Raw genomic sequence first — 26,946 nt, forward strand, 5'->3', positions numbered from 1 at the left:
ATAATTTAAGCATATAAGACATGGAACGTGACTATATAATTGGCCTGTGTCCTGTTGATTCTAAATTGTCCTAGCCAACTACACCACATAAAAAGAAGATGCAATATTTATGAAGTAACTCCTCTCCCCAGAACCAACACAAATGTTCATACAGCATTTCCACCAAGGTCAGGAATATATAATGCCAACAGTAGTACACCGTGACTTCATAACTGCTTAAAGGATCTTTCGCTCAAAAGTTTGAAACTCTTTGATCTCTCACCTCCTTTATTTATGAAGGTTGCACAATCACACCTGACACACCATGAAATTTCCATTGCCTTCTGCTCTGGTCTGTTCATCCTTTTTGATTAATATATTAATATCATGTTTACCACAAAGTTACATTCGTTTGAATTCAACATTGCTTTACAAATTACCCCATCCTCATTCCATAGACATACATATAATTAAAACATTGATGTTACTCACTAGGGACTCCAGACACCAGTCGTAAGGGACGTAATACTCGGAAAGCCCGCAGTGCTTTAACATCAAATCCGGCACCTTTTCCTCCTATTGAATTCCCCCCATCTGCTTTGGTTGCTTGTTCTAAAATTGCACTAAAAAGCCTGTAAAAAGAAAAGAAACAAGCTGTAGGCAGACAGCAAGTCTTGGGCTAAACAAGAACAGAGATCATCATCATATCACATGAGCTATCTCACAGACCTGTGAAGAGTGCCACACATCTCACTCAACATTCACATATGGTGGAGGAGAGACAGACTCTTCCCATATGCAATCACCTAACGGTGATGCCTTTGCCATTTGCAAAACATTGACTTCTGGAACAGACATAAACATGACGTGTTCCTCCTTCAGCCCAAAGGTTCTTTTTGGCCAGCTGTACTTGTCTGCCTGTTGGCATATGAAGGTGTGACCATCTTGGCAATGTCTCATGATGAATGTGTATGTGGTCAGGTTTGGAGGGCAGCCTACAGTGAGGACATACTCACGGGAAGTTGAGTGGAAAGGCAAGAAACCACAAATTGTCTATTACGCCTTCTGCTGCTAATATTTTGCTATCTTTATTAACCACTCATGCACCCTGGGGAAGGAGTCATCATTCATCATTAACTCAATAATTAATTATCTGTCACTCATTTTACAAGGAATTAAGATTCACCAAGGTCGCTGCAGGTAGAACTAGGTTTAAAAATTAGGGCTCCTTCAAGGTGCACATTTTTAGATAAGAGAGTGTGCTCAGATTATGTGTTTATGTACCCATTTGTAAATCCCTTGATGCAGTGGCTATGGAAAGTGCAAAACTGTAGGAGTCTCATGATTAGAATATTTTATTATACCAGTCCAAGTATTTTAACTTGACTAGTAGGAGTAGCTGTTTTAAGGATGTTTTGATGCCTCCATCAAAACACATTTGAAAATGTAGAGTACGGCAGGAAAGACAATTTTCTTCTATGAAAGGGATGAAGGCTCACCCTATGCACTAGTAAGTGTTTGATTTAATAAATTAGCTGTCAGGAAGCAGCTTCCATGTTTCTGGTGAAACACTGGAACCTCTGGGGGAGTATGGATTCCTCACGACTTTGTTAATAACATTGCTTTCAGCCTCAAAGTCATAGACTTGAACCCAGCCAAATTCAGTGAATGTAAAAGCTGTTCCAGTCTAAATGGATGTTTGGTACTCTGCAGAAAACCTTGCCTGCAAGTGGCAGAGACCCCATGGCCCACAGCATGCCATGGAAGCACCAGATGTAACTTTAAGAAGCCGCCTGTGATGCAGGCAGCAGCCTGGATGAAGTGCCCTGGATTGAGTGCTGGCTGATTTGTCTCCCAGACACCGCAGTCTGCAGTGCCTCTGTCAGGATCTCATTATCTACATTCTTAACTGGCAGACTCCACAGAGAGCCCCCAAACTGCATGTAAAGCAGAGACTGAGCTGCCTGATTGCTTTGCAGGGAGCTCTGATCCCTGCAGTCTGCTTACAGCCTACTGATAGGGCAGCAAATATAGGGAGCTTGCCCTGAATAGAAAAAGGATTCATTTACTGAAGCATCTAAGCCAACACTTTTTCCCAGCACTAAACCACAGAAAGAGATGGATTAGTGAGGTGCAAATGTGAAATTAGTTTCTTAAGCAGCTTGTTTTTGTTTTTAATTTCATATAGAGAGTCTTATAAAACTTGTCATCTGTGACTGAGGAACTCCTAACTGGATCTATTCAAAGCCTCAACTTCAGGCACTGCAGAGAGATTTAACAACTAGGTAACAAGTGTGGGAAAAACCGCGTAGGGGGAGGTTGGATGCTGAGGCTGTAGGTGTTGCAGACTGTGAGGCAGGATGCAGAGAAGACAAAAACAGAGCCTATCAGAAATATTGAGTTGACTACAGACACCACAGAGAGCGATAAACAAGGGCTGATGTAAGGAACATGAATTATTGGAACGTATGCATTCCTTGAACTGTGTATACAGACTATGCAGAGTCGCAATTTTCTGCTGGTCTTCATAATAGAAACACTGTAGGTCAAATTTGGTTTAATATATTTCCAGAAAGCTAGTGATTAAGCTCTAGAAATGTGCTCTACTTCTTATTTAAACATTTCTATCTTCCTAGTCAACACAATTCCCATACTAGATGATGACTGACATTCCCATACAACAGTCCCAGTCTCTTGGGATCCTCTGGAGGAAAAAGAATTCACTGCAAAAGATTTCTTATGCTGCTTTTTAGCTGCCTTGCAAGGTTGAGAAAAGAATGTCACAGAACTCTGGGTCAGCAATTATGCATGACTGAGGGTCCAGTCTCCTTGCTCCCCAGTATTGTTGGACCTACTTTCTACCAAACAGCAGCTCGTAGCAGCTGGCATCAAGGGCATTTCTACAGCCACTCATGCAGTGAGTAAACCATGGACTGCTCTAGAATTCTGAATGCTAAGAAAAGCTACACATGTTCTAAATTAAAGATACAAAAGATACAACAACAAGGCAAAGCAACTCATTTCTCTGGAGCCAGAACCTGCTTTCTCAGATCAGTGCAGCTCTGCTGCAGACCTCGTAACCCTGTTGTATGCTCCAGTACTGACATGCTAAACACGCTATCCCACACGGAACTGCCTACTCTGTCAGGAATAACTTTGCAGCTATTGCTGCTTTTAAAAACCCACATTTAATCTCAAATTGCATTACTCCTGCTAGTCTTGCTTTAACACATTTGCCCCATGCTTAACATCTCATTAATACCAAAATATCATTTATTTCACTCTTCCCTCCCTATACTGGGCTCTATACTGTGTCCAATCTGGCTTAGAGAATCTCTATTCCTCTCTCCAAATTTAGATGACACCCTGTCCTCCCTTACTCCTCCTGAGTTAGGGTAGGGGCAGATCTATGGCTCAGAGATGACATCCACCACATGCTTTTCTGTCTGAACTTTGTTATGATCCAGAGTAAAAAATAAGACCTGTTTAGAAATAATACAGATGAGGAGACACAGAAGAAAGGTAAGTCTTCTGACTACCTCTTCCATCATCCTCTTTTAGGAGGAAAACCCACAACCCATATACAGTTTGTAGTTTCTACAGTCTCTATTTAGTCTTCCTAGTTTGTAAGATAATTGCTTTCCAGTCCTAAAACAGACAGATGGATGTTAAGCTACTGGTATAAACTATGAGGCCAGAGTCCTTCTACTTTCTGTTTGTGGTGGGGGAAAGCCTGCTTTGCAATGAAAATCTGTAGGAAAAGGTACTGTGGAGCAAAATCCTGTTCTTTCTGTCTGATCTCAGTGGGAGCAGAGCTGAAATGCAGGCTGCAAGCAAGGTGTAAGAGGATTCTGTGCACACACAGAAATCAAAATTTGGACAATATAAAAATGCAAGCAGGCTGAGCTCTTGTGGTCAATGAAAATCTTCACTTTTTCTTCTTTTCTATTTTTTGAAAGAATTCAGAAATTGATCTTATGTCCTTCCAGCTACTTTCTGCCATGCTAAATTCGTGCCCCTTTTTCATTAGGATATTGAAGTGCAATTAACAACATCTCGGTTTCTGAATTTCATCTGTGACTTGACTACACCTTACTAAATTCATCTGATAGGCAGAAAACACATTTCTATCACACACAATGTGTGTATGGGCACAGGACACTTCTGTTTGATTCAGACCTACTCATGACATATGAAGCTGGCGTCACTGTTTCCACTTTCTCATATTCTTCTGTTTCTTTTCTTCCTTCTTAAACATCTAAAACATTTTTTCTTTGATAGATGACTCCAACAGCAGCATGACAGGGCAGCAACCTGCTCTACAACTCTTCATTTCCTCTATGAGGAAGGCATGCTGATTTTTAAAGCATAAAAAAGAACCTGTCAAGGGCCTCCAGAATATAAAAAGGAAACAGAGAGCTTGGTATTCATAAGGCCAAAATCAGCAGAAAAACACAGCTGAAAGAATCCTCATAGGTATAAGTAAATAGTACGCTATAGTGATTTTTATTTTCACCGTGCTTTGCAATTCACCTGTGATTTGTCAGTGCAGAAGTGTTTGGGCCCACCCTTTAGAAACTCCCCAGAGGCCTTCAGGAAGATATATTGCAATCATGTTTTCCAGTCTGTTCTGAATTTCAGATCTGTACCAAATACCTTTGCTGATTACCTTCCCAAGTAAGTCTGCCTTTCAAATTATGACACCTTTTTACCTGCAGAAGCTATGGGTCCTTGGAGAAAGACTGTGCTTGGCAGACAAATCTCAGCATTGCCAGGAAAGGCAGACAGTCTTGTAACACAACATTGTCAAGCTAGTCTTTTCTCAAGAGAAATATCCTCCAGCAGCCTAATGGTAAAGGACATGGCTGTTTTATCTGAAAGTTTTATGTTTTCCAAAAGAAGAACAGTAAAATTACAAGAAACAATTTGACTAATTGTCAGTGCTTGTGGGTTGTGCCTCATTAGGTAGCTTATGGGTGTGATCTCTACTCTTAACTAATAATGTTCTTATCCACAGAGCCTCTGATTGATACCCACAGACAGACATTTTTCTTCAAAGTAGTATTTAATGGTATCGCTATAGCTATAGCAAGGTCATAGGCTACTTAAAGGCAAGCTAGAATCAAGCTTTAAAAGACTTAACTGATGAATAAACAGATCTCCTGCACTGCAAGAATGATAAGCTGTTATAAGCACTCAGGTCTAAAGTGCATCCTTTCTCCTGAAAGCACAGCAGTTGTCTTCACTTCCTAGAATTAACACTTGGTCCTACACATCACCATGTTTCTCTTATTCTATTGTCTTGTATGTTTTAATGTAAAGGAAGGCAGTTATGCTGCTTTATCTTCTCAAGATAAAACAAATTATAATTAAATTGATCTAATGGGTCTTAATTGATCTAATGGATGGGGCTTTGAACAATGTGGTATTAGAGGGAGGTGTCCCTGCCTATAGCAGGGGGGGCTGGAACTGGATGATCTTAAAGGCCCTTTCCAACCCAAACCACTCTATGATTCTATGATTCTATGATAATTATAGAACCTTTTAGGCTGGAAAGACCCATAAGATCATCAAGTCCAACTACCACTTACATCAGCTGAGATGAAACTGTGTCCCTGAGAACCACATCCATGCTGCACAAATACCTCAAGGTATGGGGACTCCACCAGTTCCCCCCTGGGCAGCCTATTCCAATGCCTGAGCGCCGTCTCCAACCTAAACCTTCCCTGGCACAACTTGAAGCCATTTCCTCATACCCTATCACTTGTCACCTGAGAAAAAGAACTGTCACCTTCCCACTGTAACCTGCTTTAAGGTAGTTGTAGAGGGTGATGAAGTTTTCTTCAGCCTCCTTGTCTCCACACTAAACAAGCTCAGCTCATGTAGCTGCTTCTCATTACTCTTGTTTTCTGGACTCTTTACAGCAATTCCATATCCTTCCTGCTGTGAGGGGGCTCAAAACTGAATATAATACTGTCAAGACTGCACCTTGGTCTCAAAAGTGCCCCATACACAGGGACAATCACATGTAGTAAGTGGCATATACTAAGTGGATTGAGAGATGAACAAAGTATCTAAAACATGTATTTTCCTTTGTTCCTTTAACTTTCATCAATATATGAAATACTTCCCAGCTAGACTCTCTAAAACAATCACCACTGAAAATGAAAATGAGGCCTGAGGCAGAACAAGCACATACAGCGGTTACCATGGTCATTTTTTTTGATGCTTCTATTATTACTGTCATGCTGTTCCTCACCTCCCAGGCCAGATAACCCCTCTCTGCCCAGTGCTACAACAATGCCCAAATCATTCAGCTTTTTCCAGTACTTTCATCAGTGGTGCCACAAAGAAATGCTGATAAAAGCCTTGATTTCTGCACTTTTCTTCCACCTCACTTTCCCACTCTTGTATATATATATTTTTTCTTTCCCATGGGGCTTCCGCTCTAACAAACTATTGAAATGTCACTGAAATTTAAACATGATGTCACCGAGGTGTTTCAGACAGCCCCCAGGAGAAGAAGACAGGGTGGAACAGGAACAGATGGCATTGCCACATAGATTTTGCAGAGGGCTCGTGGAGAGAAAAAAGCAGCACACCGGGTTAGGCTGTGGCAGTGTAGGAGAGAATTCAAACAGATAAACATCAAAGGGACCCATCTGGCCTTGAAGTGGAATCTGTCACTTGAGATTGTTACTATTTAACAGAGACCATGGGGTCTTGGCCATGTTTATTACTCTGTGTAATCCCTCCCCAGTTACATTTTTTGTTCCCTATCTTGAGACTGAGAGCTGCTGGAGGCAAGAGAGGGTACAAGAGCTGAGAGATGCAGCTTCTGTCATTATTGGCAGGGGAATTAATTTTAGCCTGTATATCATCTTGCTGATTAACTGCCTTGGAAGGAAAATTGAAAAGGACTGTACTTAAACTAGATATAATGCTACCCTGTGATTTCTTGCTCTCTAGCATACCAATGGAAGAAGAAGAGGTAACATATGACCTCACTTTAAAAAGTCTTTCTCATAGATATGAAAAGGAAATAATCATAATCATAGGAGTTCTGTTCTCCAATATTTCTTCACCGAGCAGTGATCCTGAGGCACGTGAGATGTCTGACATTCAAAGGTAGAACCAGCTACAGAATTGTACAACAATGACAGGGGAGGGGGGCTGGGGATTTGCCAATTTCCAATTACTAATTTGCTATGCAATCTTCTGGCTGTGGGTAGGAATGAAGGACAAATGAAACTGGGCACTGCTGCAAACAGAGGAGCTATGCCCACTTTGAGTGGGCGATGTCTTGGGAATAACAATTGGTGCTGACTTGTTCTCTCTTCCCTCAGTAGAAACTCCTTCCACCCAGTTTTCATAGAACCATAGAATGGCCTGGGTTGAAAAGGACCACAATGATCATCTGGTTTCAGCCCTCCTGCCATGTGCAGGGTCATCAACCACCAGACCGGGCTGCCCAGACCCACATCCAGCTTGGCCTTCTACAACTTCTCTAGACAACCTGTTCCAGTGCTTCATCACATTTTGCCCTGGCTGCAGGAAGCAGTAGGGAACCAGTAGCACAGAGCAGTTTGCTGAAACATCTATTTGGGACCAGCCCAAAAATGGTCAAGTTGAACTTTGATTAGGAGCAGAAATTACAAGGAACACTGATGACTCAGAGTGCCCTTTTTAATGCTTCACCTTGGAGTTGTACTTAGAAGGAGCCTAGTAACAGAAGAGAGAACAACTTTTTAGACAGGTAGATAGTGATAAGGGAAGGGGGAGTAGTTTTAAACTAAAAGAACTGAAAGAGGGGAGATTTAAGTTAAATGTTAGGAGGAAATTTTTCACTCAGAGGGCAGAATAAAGCCCTGGGACAGGTTGGCCAGAGAAACAGTGGGCGCCCCATCCCTGGAGGCACTCAGGGCCAGGTTGGATGGGGCCCTGAGCAGCCTGAGCTGCTGGATGGCAGCCCTGCCCATGGAAGGGGACTGGAACTTGGATGAAACCTTCCAACCTAGACCACTCTATGATTCTGTGATTCTGATGCAGAGTTTCCTTGGGAAAGAGGTGGAAAGACTGAAAGTTTTTGTGGGCGATGACATTCTTTAATAATGGAGCTGTGGGAGGGTGGGACCAATTACTCAGGAGAAAAAATACCTTTTCTCTTTGGGGTAGTTTATTCTTCATTCCTTCCATTCAACAATCACAAATCAAAAACCTTATTTATCTCTTTCTCTCAGCAAGAAAAAAAAAAAGTGGAAGGTTCTTTATTTTGTTTTTATTCTAACAAATTAAATGCCAAGCTTGATAAACACAGAGACTGTAGCATAAAGTGGAAATGTGATCCATAGTAGTAAACCTAGTCTTTAAAAAGGTTAAAGCATTAAAATCATCCAAATCAAAAGCCTTGAGATCACCATCAGAACAGTGTGATTGAACTAATGAACTTTTTTTTTGTTGTTGTTGTTTCTGAAAATGAAAACCTGAGATTTAAAATTTTCATCCTTCTTTATGAGAGAGTAGAAATTCACAAGATCACAGAACTTATTTCTTATTAAATCCCATTGTTAATTTATGAATTCTACTTAGATATTTCTCTTTAATATTCACACAGACTTGCAAATAAAGGGATTTTCTTCTACCACAAATGTGTTAAAGCACTTTACTTGCACTGCTTTCCCTTTTTATCCATTACAAAAAGAGCAGTTTAATTTCCATATCTTGCAAACTACTGAAAGCTTTGGGAAAGTCTAAGTAGTAAGAGATACCAGAGAGAAAATGTACGTCAACTGAATGTCAGTCCTTGTTTATTTGCCTTAAGGTAAGTCATTGCTATGCACTGAAATCAGCATGAATCAAGTTACACCTACAGAGGACCAGCAGGAATTAACTGTGTTTTCAGATTGTTCAGTAACACTTGGTACAACATGTGGTAGAGAGAAAAAGATGGAGAGCAACCCCTCACATCACCTATAAGGGATGTTCCAAACCTCATACACCTTCATGCTCCCAAAGGTTCCCAGTGTCCCAAGATGTACAGTGTATTCAAAAACATGATGCTGGTACTCACCCTACTACCACAATTATAAAATCTAGTAAATTCCAGCCATTGCGGAGGTAAGCGTTGGGGTGAAAGAGAAGTCCATATGCTATTACTTTTAAAAATGCTTCCACTGTAAAAATTATGAGAAAGAGATATTCCACTCGTTCCTGGAGAGAAAAGAGAACAAGAAAGACAACGGTTAGCATGAGTGACAAACACTGGACAAGGACAGTTTCTGCTGTCAAATTCCACCCACACGGCCTTCAGCTCAGTATCTCATCACTTGGGTACATCTAACATCTGTGACTTGCCAGAGGGTTTCCCTGCTCAGACTTACATATACTGCAGCCAATCTGACAGGACGATGGCAGCAAATTTTGGTTAGGCATTTGCTGCCTTTGCCTTGTTAGGGACCAAACACTGCACAAGTGTGTGAACAGGAGGAGGGCAGAGGGTCCTCAAACATGTGCCAGCACCAGCTCTCTGCAGGAAACACTGCCAAGTGCTGTCACCCCTCTAAATGAACTGCATCCAGTTCTATTCTACCTCCAGAGAGAAAGTGTTGCTGGATGCAAGTGCTTCAGAGGAGGACAGGGAGAAATTTCACTGATGAAATTCACTTTCATACAATGCCTTTTTTGGGATTCTTTTTTTCTACAGCTAGGAATAGGTAGGGTATTGGTTTGTCACCAGTTTCTGATTTTCAGATCAGGCTGACTAACACATGAGGCATTTAGTCATTCCATCAGAAATGTATATGTCCCTGTGAAATGAGGGCTGAAATTTAAGCACATCCAAACAAAGTCACTTCTAGTGACAGTACAGTCCTATTCAGCACAAGCAAGCAGCCTTCAGGAGACAACACACAGTCTTTCATCCCTGGGTTTTCAGCCCCAGAGTGAAATAAGAATAGTTGCATTGCAGAAATGCTTGGGACCTCCATCTAACTAGGAGGGAAGTGGCAGCATTAGCTAATCACTACAGTAGTGCTGTGTGGCAAGCTGGGTGGGAAATAAGTATGTGAAAACAAGATGACAGCAAAGGGACACCAGGCCCTTTTGAGCTTAAGCTACAAAGTCAGTTTTTAAGAGTATTTCTCATTCAAGAAATAAAAATCTCAAATAGAAATCAGTACAGTCCAAGTAGTCTTGGTCATATCATAGTATCATAGTATCATAGTCTCGTGCGGGTTGGAAGGGATCTTAGAGATCATCGAGTCCAACCCCCAGGATTCGAGCCTCCTGTGTAGCAGAGCGGCACTTCTACCACTTGCGCATATCCTGTAGGACATGCAGCAAGACAATCAGGAAGATTGAGAAATTGAGAATTGAGAAATTCTCAATACTTTGCAGTTCAAAACTGCAGTTGCTCCTCCGTCTTGTGGTGCTGATGAATGCATGCATGACACTTTCATGTGACACAGAAACATAAAATGTATGAGTTTACATAAGATCACTTTGTCATTTGACTCAGTTGCCCATTTGAACTTCCTCCATTCAGATCCAGGTAATTAATAGTAACTTGCTAGCAACTCATTAATCAAAAAATGTGATACTCGTCCATTTCCATGTTTATATTAGCATGTTATTTTATACGTCTGAGAAATTCCATCGGATAGTAGCAGGTATATGCTTACATTTTAAAATATCAATCTCTTCCATAATGCTACCACAACACCTGCAGTAATTCCCGGTGTTTACTACAAAGAGGACATTAAAAAGTATTGTTCTGTATTTATCCGATCCAGTTGTAAAGCTTCTGAACAAGCCCACAATATAGAATTTGCCCATCACTGTACCAGACAGAGATAGATCAGGATGCCAAGAATTTTTTTTCCCACTGAATTCAGAGAAGAATACAACAGCAGACAGCACTTGTGATTACTTCATTAATGGGTCTCACTCCCTGTTCCAGTCTAAGGATTTCTTACAGTAGTGGGCAAGTTCTTCTTTCCCTCAAAACAGGCCACCAGCCTCAAAAAAGCTCAAGCTCACTCTCTCATTCACACTGCCCTTGAGGCTGCTGTTTGCACTCAATTAATTCTGCTCAATAAGCAGAGAAATTGGCTCATGGAGAAACACAGGTTCCCCAAACAGCCTTCTCCTACAACCTCTCTTGGCAGTCAAGAAGCCTACTCTCTTGTTTACCAGCTCCAGGTACAACTTGAAACAACCGAAGGGGAAGGCCGTAGGCTGACCTTGTGTCCAGTGATTTATCTCTAAACATTGCCCTCGACCTCAAGAATCCGTGGGACAAACGCTGCTGCTGTGTCTGACTCTGTGCTCTCTGTGGCAGCAGTGCTCTGATGTACTGCTCTGCCCAGCCAGAAGAGCCTTTCCACTCCATGAATTTCATTGAAATACATATATTATACAACCAAAAGACCAAGAGAGCAAAAACTTGGGAAAATTCTGGAAAATAAAACTTTTTTGTTATTTAACACTGCACACAGCAGCCAGTATTTCAGCACCTAACAGGTTCCACTGAATTGTTTTAGGAGCCTCACACCATGCTGTCACAGAAGATGTTTGTGGGATGATTGACTCCTGCTTTGTTGAACCATGTCACTGAGGTAATAATATGCCAAAATACTACATGCACATACATATATATATCTTTATATATATATATATATATATATGCACGTATACATATACAGCCACAGGCTGTTTGAATAAACTCTTTACAGTGCTTGTGTTAAAATGGAGAGCTTCACAAAAAGCAAAATTATTTAAAAGCCTCTGAAATGAACAGAAGATACAGAATGCTGAACAGAGGAGAGAGATTTTATGATCCTCTGCACTTAAATTAATGATTTCAGGACTGAAGGAAAAATACTGCCCAACTTACACAGTGCAGCTACTCCAAGGCCATTTCAGGGAGCTGCTCCCACTCAGAATCAAGAAGAATTTGAAGAGTCTACTAATTAATTTGTGTTCCCTTTCTTCTGTACATCATAAAACTGAAGAGCTGTTACGAGCACAGCACAGCCCAGCAGCAATGAGACAGCAGCAGGCTCCCAGGGACCTGGGTGCAGTCCCACTCAGTGCCCCCTGCCTGGGGAGCTCAGACACAACTCAGCCACCTGCTACCTCGGTTGGATACGAGAGGAACACCCCGTGCACTTGGCAGCTCCAGGATCATTAACCTGCCTCTGCTAAATAGGCAGCCATGCTGGTGCTGACTGCTCACTCCAAACTTTGCTCCAAGGAGCAAAGAGTATTGATAAAAATGTTTCAAAAAAAGAAAAGACAAACAAACAAAACCAAAACAAAACCACTAAACCAAACTGGTAAACAGAAAAGCAAACTGAGCGGAGGAAGAGGAGTGATAAAAGTCTAAAATCAATCAATGCCTGGAGCACACTTGTTCCAGGAATGGCACCACCACTGTTCTCTTTTGTTTTATTACAGATACAGGACATGAGCATCAGCTGCCCTGGCTGACAAACCAGCCACCACCAGCATTGCCAAGAAACAAACTGTACATCATCTCATTCTTAAAGAAACAAACAGAAACTTGCTGCTGAGCCTCTAAGATGTATTTCCAAAAGAGGATTACTATATTAAGTACAAAGCCCCTCTAATCCCATGTGCTTTCTGAAGACGTCATAGGTTTGTTTTTGTTTTTAATTTTTAAACGGTACCTAATGGCAGCCTGAGTTCACAGGAGGAGCCTGAAAACAGGAAATCCCAGAACAGCACTGTAGGGTGCCTTGGGGTTTTTCTCCTGCCATGAGAGGAGCAAGCAGACAAGCGCTGCCCCTTGGGACCCAGTCATCAGAATGACTATCTGTCTCAGTTCTTAGCTCCTAAAACCCGATCCACCCAGCAGCACTGCTGGGTTAGAGCATTCTCATTGCAAGAGTTATCCAAGGCTCAATCACAGTCAGAGCTTCACATTTCATACATCCCAGTCTAGAAAGTTTACAATCTGAAATTTACTCAGCACAGGTTTTCTCAAACATTGCCCTCTGTCCATGCTAGAACTCTGCTTATCTTGTAACAAACCATTTCAAAACAGATTTTATGTATTTGAAGCAAAGTGCAGCAAGCTCTTCACAGATAGGACCCATCTAAAGCTGCCTGTGCGATCTTAGACCAAGTTACGTCAGTGTCTGCACTACTGTTCCCTAGTGCTTCCCTAACATAAGGGAAAACAGTTCTTCAGTAATGCAAATATTCAGTTATCCAAGGAAAACAAAGATATTTTAAGGGCCTCTGTCATATAGGATGTTTTCTCATTAATTGTACAAATAGGCTCTAAGAGATACAAGTCAGAATGGGAACACTCAGACTTTTTCCTAGTAGGGAATACGAAAGTTTGCTGATGGGAAGTAAGGAAAGTGACCTGCAGAGCTGGGAAAACAGCCCTAAGACTTTGTGCAAGAGATTCCTTTATTTTTGGATTACAAGTTACCATCACATCTGATATATGGATATCATTGCTGTGTGAATATGCTGACCTGAATGCTACTGTTCGCTTAAAAACTTCAACCTTCACTGCGAAAGAGCAACATATGTGCACTTAGGTATAGGATCAAGTCAATAAAGCAGATGTTGAGACAGGTTTGTTAATACTGAGTTACTTCTGACTGTATTTGGTTACTCCGGAGATGTTTTCAGCTAAGTACGCGTGAAAATAGTACACAAATAAATGAGGGAATAAAACTTACAAGTGTTTGGACATTTTGGACTTATGAAAAGGACTGTCATTGCAGAAAACACTGATTATTTCAATTTTTTAAAAATTAATAAAAATAAAGGAATGATTAGATAGCATATGGTTGAGCATAACCTAATTTGCTGCTAATACTGGTCCTAAAATACACTGTCCTTTCTACCAGTTCCTCCAAAAGAATACTCCCCCTCAAATCAAGAAGAGGTCATTTACCTGACGATGATAAAATAAGACCACAGAAGGAAGTGGATGGCTAGTATTTAACTAAACAAAACCCCTTGTGCTAATAAACAGAAGTCAGAGCAATTTCTGAAAGTTTAGATTTCCAAATATGATCAGCATTGCCTCCACTCTACTCCAGCCAAATACTATGTCTTTATCTCTGTCTTTTCAATGAACACAGTTAAATACACACCGAGTACTACAGAAATACCACCTTCATGTAGCACTAGTGAATGGGGAATACTGCCATTTGCTGCAACTTTAAAGATGCACAGCATTAGAAGAGTAAACCAGATAAATATAGAATTCTCTCTAATCTGAAATGAGCAACTATAAAGCAGGAATGTAGCACAAGCCAGGCTTTGGGGCTTGATAATTTATAACATGCCCACGATGCACTTAAAAGAACTTCCATGAAAGTAAATGGAAAGGAGGACATTAATAGTTTTGAACAATCACAGAGCTGATATATATGCATGGTCTCCAAGTATTTCTTGGCAAATTAACAAATACTTCACACCTAGTGCGATCTAGTCTAAGCTCCTTATTCATTTATTTTGCAGCACATTCTCCAGGACCAAACTAAAGTTATATATGGTTTCAGCAAAGTTATATTTTCTGTCAGTGTCCAATTGTAGTAGAAAACCAAGGTACAAGGTGGGCAATTCTCTCTGCTAGGCATCTTGTAACAAATAAATGAACGAACCACATTATTCTATAAAGTATAATGTAATTACTGGAAAATTTACATTTTTAAAGAGATTAATGTACGTCAACATTATTTGGCCCGTAATAGGAGGAATGAGATTTTGAAACCTTTATACTGAAGAAGATTCCAAGCAACCTAATTATGCTTCGAGCAGGAATTTGGACAAAACAACCAACCGAAGTTCTTTTCGACCTATACTTTTCTAAGAGTCTGTCTGCGTGTTTCATCATTCTAAATGGATACTTAGTCCTCAGAATAACTTAACAAACAATCACACATCAATACTTACCAGTTGGATGCCTCATTGCCTATCATAGAGATGGTCAAGCACTTGCTTTAATTATGCATTCAACTGAATTTGAAATTTGGCTTCTGGTGCTGATTAGGTAACGTCTAACCAATATAAGATTTCTCTTCATGGTTGTTGGCTAGCAGTACTAGAAACCTCTCGGGTTTGCTTGCTCAAGACACCTTCTTTTTCTGACTATAAAAGAATAATAGCATTCTGCCTATGTAAGTCAGACAAATATTGTCCTTATAGACTTTTTTTCCCCTTTGTTGAGACAAAGAACTGAAGCCATCCAATGTATTAACACTGTAGCCTGAGTGGCTGTGAAGAAGCAAAGAAATTCATGTCCTAGTTCTTTTTGTTTTGGTCCACTACTCTGATTAAATTAAAATGAACTGTCACTTTATATTCTGATCAGACCAATAGAAGATTACCCTTCCAGAGGGAAGCAACATTATGGAAGGCAGCATAAGGTTTATGACTCATTAAGGATCTCTGGATAGGAATTAAAAGCTGGCTAGGTGTTGTGCTGCTACCATGCATAGGAATGAAATTCACCCCTAGAAAAGTTTTTACTAGTTTCCCTTCTGCAGTTTCAGAGGCAGTCCGGTACCTTTTCCAAGGTTAAAAAAGCCATTTGAAACACCACAGTCAATTGTCCGTCTACCAACCACTGATTAAGGACAGAGTACCAGGGGCATCCATTTAAATCAGAGCAGCTTCAGCATGACAGCCACATCTAATAGATCATCATAAGGCGTATCATGTCTCATTCAACTCCCAGAATGGCTCAGATAAGTTAGACACTGGCTATTCACTATGCTTAGGTGTTTGGATTTGTTCATCTGTGCAATGAGAAATACAAGTCTACCAACTGTAAAACAACTCAGTGTTCGTTTTAAATTAAATATATATATATTATTCTTTTTTTTTCTTCTTTTTTTTTTTTCTTTCTTTTTTGATTTGTTTAATTTAAACACAGTCCCTTCAAGTCTAACCTTTCTATGCTCAAAATCATGTTGGAATTAAATACTGAATCTCATACTTCATTGGCAAGCAGAACAGTATCTAGCTCATTTCGGGGGAATTCTATTAAAAAATCCATGTAAACAATACTGGCTCACTAGGACAGTTTCTCAAAGGTCTTCACTGCACAGGAAACACAATCATCCTTACTTTTGGATATAGGATACAGAATCTCAGCTATGGCTGCTCTAATGATTTTATTGCTTTGTGCCATATACAGGCCAGTTCCTGAAGTGACAGGTCTGGAGTTCTTAATATATATTTACAATTTGATCATGAATACATGAACAGTTCCTAAACTTCATAGTGGTAGTGAAAATGCTTAACAAAGGTGAATTCCTGTCCTCAAGAAATGTATTAATCTTAAGGTAATGACATGATTTCAAGGGAGACTAATGATTTTTTAGAAATGCCAGGACTCAACATTATCACAACTACAGTTTGTCTACCGTGTAAGTTTAAGCTTTCATTGCATACAATATTATGCTGTGGAACCTTCATCTTTCATTTAATCATTTAGGTTGGAAAACATCTTCAGGATCACCAAGTCCAAACACCCAACCCAACCATCAATCCATGTGCCTTAGTGGTACTTAAAAAAGATCACTGATAGTGGCACTAAGAGCTCACCAAAAATTATGTCCCAAAACAAAGCACTGAATTTCTAATAGAACTCAACACACGGACAGTGAGTTCCTTTGGAAATGTACACATACTGAGACTTTCTTCATGCCAAAAGATTTTATAGTCCCCTCATAGACAAGGGGTGCAGAAGAGTTGCATTCCACAACATTAATTTGACAAAGCATCTTTTCTCCCATATTTCTTTTTCTTTTTAATATCATCTGATCCTACAAGTTTTTGGGTAATTCTAGTATATGCCAGGTTAGACTAAAATACAGACTAAACCAGGCAGAATTTTACTGCTAATTTTAACATGGAAAATATCGTCCCCTTATCACTAGGTAAGTCCGTAATTGCTTTTAGGCTGACTTCCCCATTTCTCTTCATCCCCTTTATAACTTCTCAGGAAATCTTCCCTAAATTGCCTTCCACTGGGAGCCCAGAGTGGACAGACCAACCAGTAGTGTCCCTCATGCAGACCCTCACCATGTGCCATGCTCCCAGGAGAGGACAGGGATAGCTGGGGATGGATGAGCACAATGAAGGAGAGAAGCATTTGGGCAGCTAGCATAGGATAAGAAGTCAACAGACATGAAACAAAAGCCACATCCAGCACAATTTAGGCTCACTCTGAGTTTTACCCTTAACTACTGTAGGGCCAGACTAAGAACTGGAGAGACACAAGGGATTCCCTGCAGAAATCATCCCTCAAGTCTTTGTTTGAATGCACCACTGAACAGAGACTTTTCTCTGACTGACCACCCAGAAGAGCTCCTCAAATCCCACTTTTAAAACATTTCTGTCAAACGCATTTTAATCCAATCACTCTGGTACATTTTATGACTCTCTAATCTATGTTTTTAATCTACTACAATTCTTTCATAATTGTTTGTGCAGCGCAGCGATGCCTGACAGAGAATGCTTTATAAATAAATTGAATTTATGACTATTATAATCTCTCCCTGCTGATATTTCTAAGCAAATAGATGGGTCCCACAATTCAGTTTTTCATGTTCTAGGGCTGGGGTCTCTCTACGCTCATTCATACAAACACAATAGACACACATAAAAGAAAGAGAAAGAGAGAGATGTTGAACGTGTATATGTGTGACCTTTTCTTTCCATGAGTAACTTAAAGGCATATTTAACATTCTGTTCACACTGCTAATGGCAGACAGGAAAAACACAGCTGAAGGGAATGAAAAATGAAAAGTCCTTGCAGCTTCTCCATCTCAGCCTCTGTCTCTCTTCCGCAGGGCGAAGGATTCAAGGTTTTGTTTACTACCCCTAAGTAAGTTCCTGTTCATTTGCTTGCTGCTTGAATGGACAGGGCACGTGAAATGAGGCAGCTATATGGACCTTTGGCAACCAGCACATAAAATTCATTTTATTTCCTTAATGGAAGTCTGATTGGTAATTAAAAACATGACTGTGACCTGTGCAGTGCTCAGAGAATAAAAATGAGCTTCATTTCAAAACAAACTCACAAGGCTGCAGCTCTGTATAGTAGCAAGATTTCTCCTGGGCACAGAGAATGGAAAGAAACGCTTCAGTTTTAAATAGTTTTTGCTAGGTTAGGTTTACCAAAATACCCAAGGAACCGATATCCTTTGCTATTTTTTCTATTCCTTGGTTCAGCTGCCACCAACTGCCTACCCTCAGTGAAGTGGCTGCAGGTGTTGAGACCCAGCGACTGGAGGCTGGAAGCCGGAATTCAGACTCCTCATGTCAGATGGGGGCACTCATTTTCATTTCTTCCGAGACAAGCATTTATTTAATCCTCATCTGTGCACATATTGCAGGGGTAAAGGGGAACACTAACAAACAATGGCACCTTTCATCCATTAGGCTGGGACTGAGCATTAGGTTGGTGCAATCTCAGCCGGCAGAGGAGGAAGGACACTCGATTACCCTGCCAGAGCCTGCAGCAGCTTGAGTGGGTGCAGATTAATGCAAGGTCACGTTGTAACAAAATATTTGGATTTGTTTCAGGAAACCCAAACACAGGGATCTGGGAATGTTAAATCATTTTTGTCCAGTAAAAGTGTTCAAGCATAATGTTCTGCTATTTCTGTGCTAAAACTCTCCGAGAACTTTCCCTCAGAGAAGGAAGAGAAGGGGAATATAGTTTACAGAACGTTTCAGCTTTTCGATTTCACATTCATCAAAACCAAATTTTGGAATACTGAAATTTCCCAGAGCCTGGCTGGAAAAACACCAGGTGGGAAAATGGGAAGAAAAGAAACATATTTGAAATGGGTTAATTCATGTTGATATATTTAGTACACTAAAAATATGGGAAGATATTTTTTATTGAAATTCAGGCATTAATAAGGAATGAACATTGCACCAATACCCTTTTGTGAGTGAAAAGTCTGAGAAGAACTGTAATGAACTGCTAATTTTCATGCCAGAGCAGAGGAGAGGCAAGCAACACACCTGTGTTTTCACTCACTATAATAAACACTTACGACAATATTTACTCTCATGTAGATAAACTTAAAATAAAAATTAAGAAAAATATTACTCTCTGGACAGGGAAAGGTCACAAATGTTATTAATATCCTACGACACTCTTTAATTAAACTCAGCTTGATTAGCTTCTGGCTAGTTTACAGTCATGCTCTTTCTCCATTTCCTGGCTTTAGGGGTGGCTTTATTCCTTTGCAAGCAACGCAGGCTGCATGATGTCTGTCCGGGAAGGTTATGGAATGAATAATCTCTGGAACCATCATGGATCAATTAAAGATCAGCCAGGGAATCAGGCCTAGTCAGTGTGGGTTTTTGAGCGGTAGATCCTGTCTGACAAACCTGATTTCCTTCTATTACAAGGTGACCTGCTTAGTGGATGAGGGTAAGGCTGTTGATGTGGTCTACCTGGACTTCAGTAAGGCCTTTGAGACTGTCCCCCATAATATTGTCATGGAGTGAAGCTGGTTGCCCATGGTTTGGATGGGTGTATGCTCTGCTGGGTAAAGCACTGGCTGGATGGCCAGGCCCCAAGGGTTGTGGTCAATGGAGTTGAATCCAGTTGGTGGCCGGTCATGAGTGACATCCCTCAGGGCTCAGTGCTGGGGCTGCTTCTGTTTAACAACTTCATTAATGATCTTGATGAGAGGACTGAATGCACCCTCAGTAAGTTTGCAGACAACACCAAGTTGGGAGGGAGTGTTGGCCTGCCTGAGGGAAGAAGGGCACTACAGAGGGACCTTGGATAGACTGGATCGATGGGCCAAGGTTAACAGCGTGAGTTTCAATAGGGCCAAATGTAAGGTCCTGCATTTTGGTCACAACAACCCCAGGCAACCCTACAGGCTTGGGGAGGTGTGGCTGGAAAGCTGCCTGATGCAAAGGGATCTTGGTGTGCTAATGGACAGTCGGCTGAATATGAGCCAGCAGTGTGCCCAGGCGGCCAAGAAGGCCAATGGCATCCTGGCTTGTATCAAGAATGGTGTGGTGAGCCGGACTAGGAAAGTCATCCTGCCCCTGTATTCAGCATTGGTGAGGCCTCACCTCGAGTACTGTGTCCAGTTTTGGGCACCTCAGTACAAAAAAGACATGGAGGCGCCGGAGCAGGTCCAGAGAAGGGCAACGAGGCTGTTGGAGGGCTTGGAAAATAAACCCTACGAGGAGAGGCTGAGGGAGCTGGGGCTGTTTAGTCTGGGGAAAAGGAGGCTGAGGGGAGACCTTATCGCCCTCTTCCAGTATCTGAAAGGTGCTTACAGTGAGAGCGGGGCAAGTCTCTTCTCTCTGGTGACAGGACGAGGGGAAATGGCCTCAAGTTGTGCCAGGGTATGTTTAGGTTGGATATCAGGAAACACTTCTTTACAGAAAGGGTAGTTAAGCACTGGAATAGGCTCCTTAGGGAGGTGGTTGAGTCACCATCCCTGGATGTGTTTAAGAGCCATTTGGATGTGGTGCTCAGAGATATGATTTAGCAGAGGGTTGTTAGAGTTAGGGTACTATGGTTAAGCTGTGGTTGGACTTGATGATCTTTGAGGTCTTTTCCAACCTGAGGAATTTTATGATGCTGAAGGGAAAATGTCCATCATTCTGGAGGCCACTCCTATTGAAATGATCTCAAAGAACTCAGCCAGGTTTCCCCTACGTCAGACAGACCGCTCCAGGCACCAAACAGACTTGGATTTCAAAGATTTTGTGTTCACTTGATGAAAATGTTACACACTGTGTTTTCACTTACTCTGTTCCCAAGATTCTCTCTCTCCCTCTCCAGTCACCCTCAAGCTCCAAGCAAACAGGTTTCATATTGATCTGTCTGCAAATTATTTTTAATGCTAATAATGTTAGGCTGCTGTCCTGGATGCCTCCCAAGTTTTTCATCCTTACTAGCTGTTCTGACTGATCTGTAATAAACGAAAACCATCACTTTCGCCTTGCTGCTGGCCAAGTCCTAGCTCACCCTACTGAAATAAAAAGCAGTTGATGCCTGCACTTGAACTCATTTTGGTGGTGTATAAGTGTCTTCTTGTGCTCAGTACATACTCCTCATAGCCTTGCAGACTCTGCACAGTCTCATCCCATGACATTTTTTGGCATTTTTACCCGTTCATTCTCCCACTCTGCTTTTTGTACATTTTAGGTCATGCGTACTAAAATTGGGCTCACTGCCCACAGTGCAAAAACGGCAGGAGCTGGATGAACTCCTGGATGCTGTTTTAAGACAATTATTCTCTTATCATGTTGTTCTCACCCAGTCATACACACAGTGATTACCATGTTTAACCAACCACTACGACTTTAAATTCAGAGAAATCAAATCAGACTACACACTTAATATTGAATCACAGAATCATAGAATGACTTGGGTTGGAAGAAACCTCAACGATTATCAAACTCCAACCTCCCTGCCACAAGCAAGGCCACAAACCTCCACATTAGATTCCCCAGGGCCCCATCCAACCTGGCCTCGAACAACTCCAGGAATGGGGCACCCACCACAACCTCTCTGGGCAGCCTGTGCCAGCACCCTACCACTCTCATAGTAAAGAACTTCCCCCTGACATCCAACCTAAATCTTCCCTCCTTCAACTTAAAATCACTTCCCCTTGTCCTGTTTCAAAGAGTTGGCTCCCCTCCTGTTTGTAGGCTCCCTTTAGGTACTGGAAGGCTGCAATGAAGTTGCCTGCAGGTTTCTGTTCTCCAGGCTGAAGAAGCCCAGATACCTCAGCCTGTCTTTATATGGGAGGAGTGCCAGCCCTCTGATAATCTTTTATGGCCTTCCTCGGGACCTCCTCCAACAGCTCCCTGTCTTTCTTGTACTGGGGGACCTGGACGCAGTACTGCAGATGGGGCCTCACAAGGACAGAGTATAGAGGGACAATAGGAAAAAGTAATACTTTAAAGGAGAAATATGGTAGGGCAGGCAAAGCTTTTAAGGTACACTGTATAACAAACTTCAGTTTTCTAAAACAAGTGGGTGCAAAAATACAGATCTTGCCAACACTTAAGAAATCTGTCATGGGACACTTTTTAAATGAAGTCCTTATTTGGTTAAAACTTCCACCAACTTCTAGAAGGTCTGCATGAGAAGGAACTGAATAAAAGCTGAGTAAGCACAGTAGATTTTTGTCCAATAACATCAGAAATATCCTCCTTTTGGGACAGTAAATAGAAATGCACAGACTTTAAGGATTTAAATGTTTTCTTTCAGTTGTCTACAGGCTGCACTGATGTTTGGGAACCCTATGGTAGAACTGATAAAAAACTAAAATTAAATAGAATGATTATCTATAGACAAAAAAAGAGTGTGAAAAAGAACAAATGCATAAATGGTGAAAAAAATCAGATATAGCTTTTTCATTCTGTGTTAACTAGAAGTTTGTGATACCGGCAGTAGCACACCAATGGGAGAAGAACAAGTTCTGCAGGTAGCATTACCCAGTCCAAAGTTTCTTGTGATCCCTTTACAGGCTGTGGGAACAAGCTTAATAATCTTTTTTTCCCTTCTTCTTCTTTTTATGGAATATTTTACTAATGGAAAGGACTGTGTGATTAAATTTTACAGATCTTTTATTTTGCTGTAATATCCTTATTTTCATCAAGCAACCTAAACTGAAATTTCCGTGTCCATTTTTTTCCTCTCATAATCATTCCATCCTTATAGGACCATCAGGCTTCACAAGGATGAGGAAGAATATTAGTAAGTTAACATGTCTCAAGGACTTGCCCCAATTGGCTGAGGCTGACTCCAATAGCTCTGTTCCACAACCCATCTTCCAGGCACATCATCACTTACAGAAACCCTGTTCCACTTTCACATGCTGCCACACTTCGCATAATTTCAAATTCTATTCATGATGTAACAAATTAAGCAAGCAGGATTGTGAATCCAATGGTCTTTGGCAAAGGGGCCATAAAACAAAATAATTAGAGAGAATTTGAAAATTTTAATTAGTTTTCTTTCTGCAACCATCCCTTTTGTGAAAGGTTCAATTACCAAGAACTAATGCTATTAGCTTCATGGTACTATACGGTGTTGGGCTGTTAGCACAGAAAGAGAAAATGGCAATGAAATCTCTTGTACAGCTTGTGAAACCAGTAGGGCTAAATCATCACACAAGTCTTCCAGAATGGATTGAAAGTATGAGATCACCGGGAATAAGTTTGTCTCATCACCTTAGTGCTTTAGGCCTTCAAAAAAGACTCCAGAGTCTATGACTACCTATGACTCAATGTCACAGTATTGCACCTCACATACACACACACAAAAGCAAACCACAAGATGCAAGAAAAAAATCCTTCCGTTATACTCAACAGGAGTGAAAGTTCTGCTGTAAGGCTGTGAATGAAGGAATATGGGGATGGACTATAGGGCGACCAGGGGAGAAAAATGAAGACTTTCTGAAACCCAGAGAAGTGACCTGAGAGGTAAGATTGTGGGGATGCTGTTCACTATAGAGAAAGAAAGACAAGACAATGCTATAAATTGCTGCAGAGATGCACTGAATAACCTGTTTCCCTGCATTTGCTTTGAATACAGCAGGAATTAATGGCTTTACAGTGGAACAAGGAAAATTTAGGACAGACAATGAGAAGGTCCTTAGGATGCCAGAACTGGTGACTGGGTTGCTCCAGAATAACAGCCTAGAAATTCATAGAGTTTAAATTACTGGAAGATAAAACCTCCTGTAGTGCAGAAGATGGAGTAAATGACCTCTCAAAGTATCTTCTAGACCTAAATGTTGTAGTCCTAAGGGTCTAGCAGACCAAACACTCAGACAGATTCCTCTCATCAGAGAGGCAGCTGTCTATTGGTTTTGGACATAAAGACACCAGGGGACAGTCCTTCTGTATTCATGAGTGAATAGCCTTTCAAAATGTCTTTGACACTTTTGCAGCTAAGCAGATTTATTCAATAAATCTGTTACTCATTTGGGATTTCAAGGAATAACTCTGCATGTCATCATTTGAAAAAGGAGCTCAATAGCTCTCTTGGGGGAAACAGAATTCAGTCTTCTCCCCAGGGCTGATCAGTTTAGAAATGCTGTTGCCATCACACTAGAATGGAGTATGTTTTTCAGTCCTTATGGTGTAATTTCAAAGTTTTCGAAGATTAACATTGTAGAGGCCAATTTAACTAGAGGGATTTTCCCTAACCAAGAAGACACTCAGACATTGTTGTACTGACTGACTTTCATCTGGCCTTCTCAGTTTCTCTACCTCGGCCAATCTATGTGACTATGAAGGGCTTCTGGGAACGTGACCTTGTGTATGTTTAATCTCATTTTTATTTCTTTTGTTTTGGGTCCACAAAGCTCCTGTAACAGAAATGTACGAGCTTTGCTGAACATACTTTTAATAAATCTTGGGCACAGATAAATTTGGAAATGAGTGGATTGTTGAACTTACATCTCTGGAGCGATGTTGGAGTTTCCTTGTTCCAAGCAGCAGAGAAAGAGTCAGCATTGGCTGAGAATTTGGCTTAGGCCGCTCAATCTACCAATTCCCATAATAGATCAGAGAAGTCTTCAAAGCAGCAATACTACAAGCTTGAGTAAATAGAATTTCCTTTATCCCAGAGTTGCACTGAACTTAACAGACTGCAATGAACGGATTAAAATATAAATCAAACCACATGGGCAAAAAAGAAACTGCCTCCAGTTCGCAACTGAGAAAACTGAGGAATACGTAGGATTAATGTATTTGAAGATTTGAGGTCTTCTAGTTTTCAAGTGCCCATCCTGAAACAAAGATAGCCTGATATTTTTCTTTTCTTTTTTATTTTTAAATTTTTATTTTTTCAGAGACACCAAGTGTTTTGCAGTCTAATTGGAGAAGGGATGCCTCAAGGGATAGGAGCTTGGCACACTGGCTTGTCTGACTTAACCATCTAATGAGCTAATAACAGTCTAGAGAAGACGAACTTCTGACAAGCATAAAAGGACTTTGTCTAAATGTCTATAAATCTTTGATTAATTCATCATGGATGAAAAATGAGATGCTGCTTTTACCCTTTTTGTCCCCCTTGGTTGCTGCCACCCCACATCTTCCCTCCTGTTTCTACCATCTGTCTATGTTCTGTTGTATTTTGTTGCTGTTATTGCTTGTGCTCTACTTTTCTCCTCCTTGAACACAAATACTTCCAGAGGTTCACCTGAAACTGCAGTCATAATCTGTTCAGAACTGAAGGATGAATCTGGAAACTGGGCCTATTTGATTACCACCTTCTGACAAAATCAGGAGTAGGGTGGCGGATCTTGTGGTGATAGTCTGCTATTCTACACAGTAGATAAGGTGTACATACCAGGCAATGTGAGATGCCAAAGAAACTTCATTATCCAAGGTTATTTTTTGGGTCAACTCTCTAAAATATTCTCTTATGTACTGCTAATAGCATCAGACATTTTTAGTAACATTTGCACTGTAACAAGAAAGAATACCAAGACACTGCAAATGCAACTACAGTTTCAATGTGGATGAGAAGCACCATCATAGACTCTCAACTTGCAAATCACATATGACCAAGGATTGTCAAAAACAGTCTAGCAGCCTTTTGTTGCCCCACTTGTTAAAAGCAGGGAGCATATGATATGATATATTCAGAAGGGAAATAAACTTTTTACATAGGTAGATAGCGATAGGAGAAATGGTATTTAACTAAAGGAGGGAAGATTTGGGTTAGATTTCTGCCCAGAGAAGCTGTGGGTGCCCCATCCCTGGAGGTGTTCAAGTCCAGGTTGGGTGGGGCCCTGGGCAGCATGATGGGGGGGAGCTCATGGCAGGGGGTTGAAACCAGATGGTCTTTGAGGTCCCTTCCAACCCAAGTCATTCTATGACTCTATGCTATATGACCACTGTGATTCTTTTGCTCTGCAGCCTGTAAGTAGTCTCATTTACTAAAAACTTACTGCTCTTTATTTATTTCATGATTGAATGCTGGATGGGGTGCAGAAGGTGGAAAAATGTGACATTTACCCTAACCAGAGAGGGAACTGTAGCACTTCTCTGCACAGTGGAGCTCTGTTGCTCCACTGATAAGCCTTGCCTGGGGCCAAATGTAAGCTTCCCAGGGCAGCTCAGAGCTAGATCCTGTGTCAATCTGCCATTCCTCCCACCTGTTGCTATACGGGATTTGTTTTGAGAGACAAATATCTCCCTTGCAAAATTATGACTCAGTTTGACTGTAACTGTACCTGTCTAGGGCTGCCATGAAGTGATGTAGTAGACCTCTGTTCTTCAAAAGTCTGAACAAAAAACAATTAAATACAAAGAAGGCTTACACCTTTAAGTCTCTCCAGAGGAACAGGGACAGCTTGCTGTGCTAAGGCCATAGCACATCTTTTTCTTTTTTACTTTTAAAGTAAACAGAATGAAAATGGGGATCTGAGATCAAAGTGTGAGCAAGTCTCAAATGGGAGGGGGTACTTTGGACTTCCTGTTGGCAGCGAGCTTCCTTCCCTAGCACAGTCTCACGAGAACACTTGGAAATGAGTTCCAACAAGCCTCTAGCGGGGCTGGTACTGTGCCTGTACCACGCAAGCACGGCCAGCCTGCACCAGGAGGGACGTGGGGCTTGGGCAGCTGGCGGTGGTCCCAAACCTCACCCTGCTGCTGCTTTGTGCTCCTCCCAGGGAGCCTCACAGCCTCCAAAAATAATCTTTATGGGGCTGTGCTTTACAAGGCAGTCATTTCCAAGAGGAATGCTGCAGTCTTAGCAGTTATTCTTAACTGTTTAAGAATGTGCTGGCATTCAGGAAAATGAGCCTATGAATAAAAGGTACTATCAATTTCTGACTTTCACTGTCTTTGAAACTTAGGCCAGCTAGAAGGGAGAAAAAATGTGTGCTGTCACACATACAAGCCTATGCACATCAATACACTTTAATGGGTTCTTTTTTTCCTTCTTACAGGTTT

The 26,946-nt window shown here is 41.2% G+C and overlaps 1 protein-coding gene across 34 annotated transcripts in view; it reads right to left on the reverse strand.

Moving 5' to 3' along the window:
* The window catches only part of CACNA1C (calcium voltage-gated channel subunit alpha1 C), a 449,097-nt gene that overhangs the window by 177,360 nt on the left and 244,791 nt on the right, over positions 1-26,946 (reverse strand). For 33 of the 34 annotated variants that reach the window (XM_085540251.1, XM_085540241.1, XM_085540190.1 and 30 more), the window contains exons 4-5: positions 9,050-9,189; positions 472-611 (exon numbers count right to left, since the gene is read on the reverse strand). In XM_085540251.1, coding sequence (XP_085396377.1) covers positions 472-611; positions 9,050-9,189 — 280 coding nt within the window. Of the gene's footprint in view, positions 1-471; positions 612-9,049; positions 9,190-26,946 lie in introns of those variants that run through there. The other variant, XM_085540292.1, reaches the window with a different exon arrangement.

The sequence above is a fragment of the Coturnix japonica genome, chromosome 1 (genome assembly GCF_054131305.1).
Source record: "Coturnix japonica strain WE chromosome 1, WE-NBRP24, whole genome shotgun sequence".
Lineage (NCBI taxonomy): Eukaryota > Metazoa > Chordata > Aves > Galliformes > Phasianidae > Coturnix > Coturnix japonica.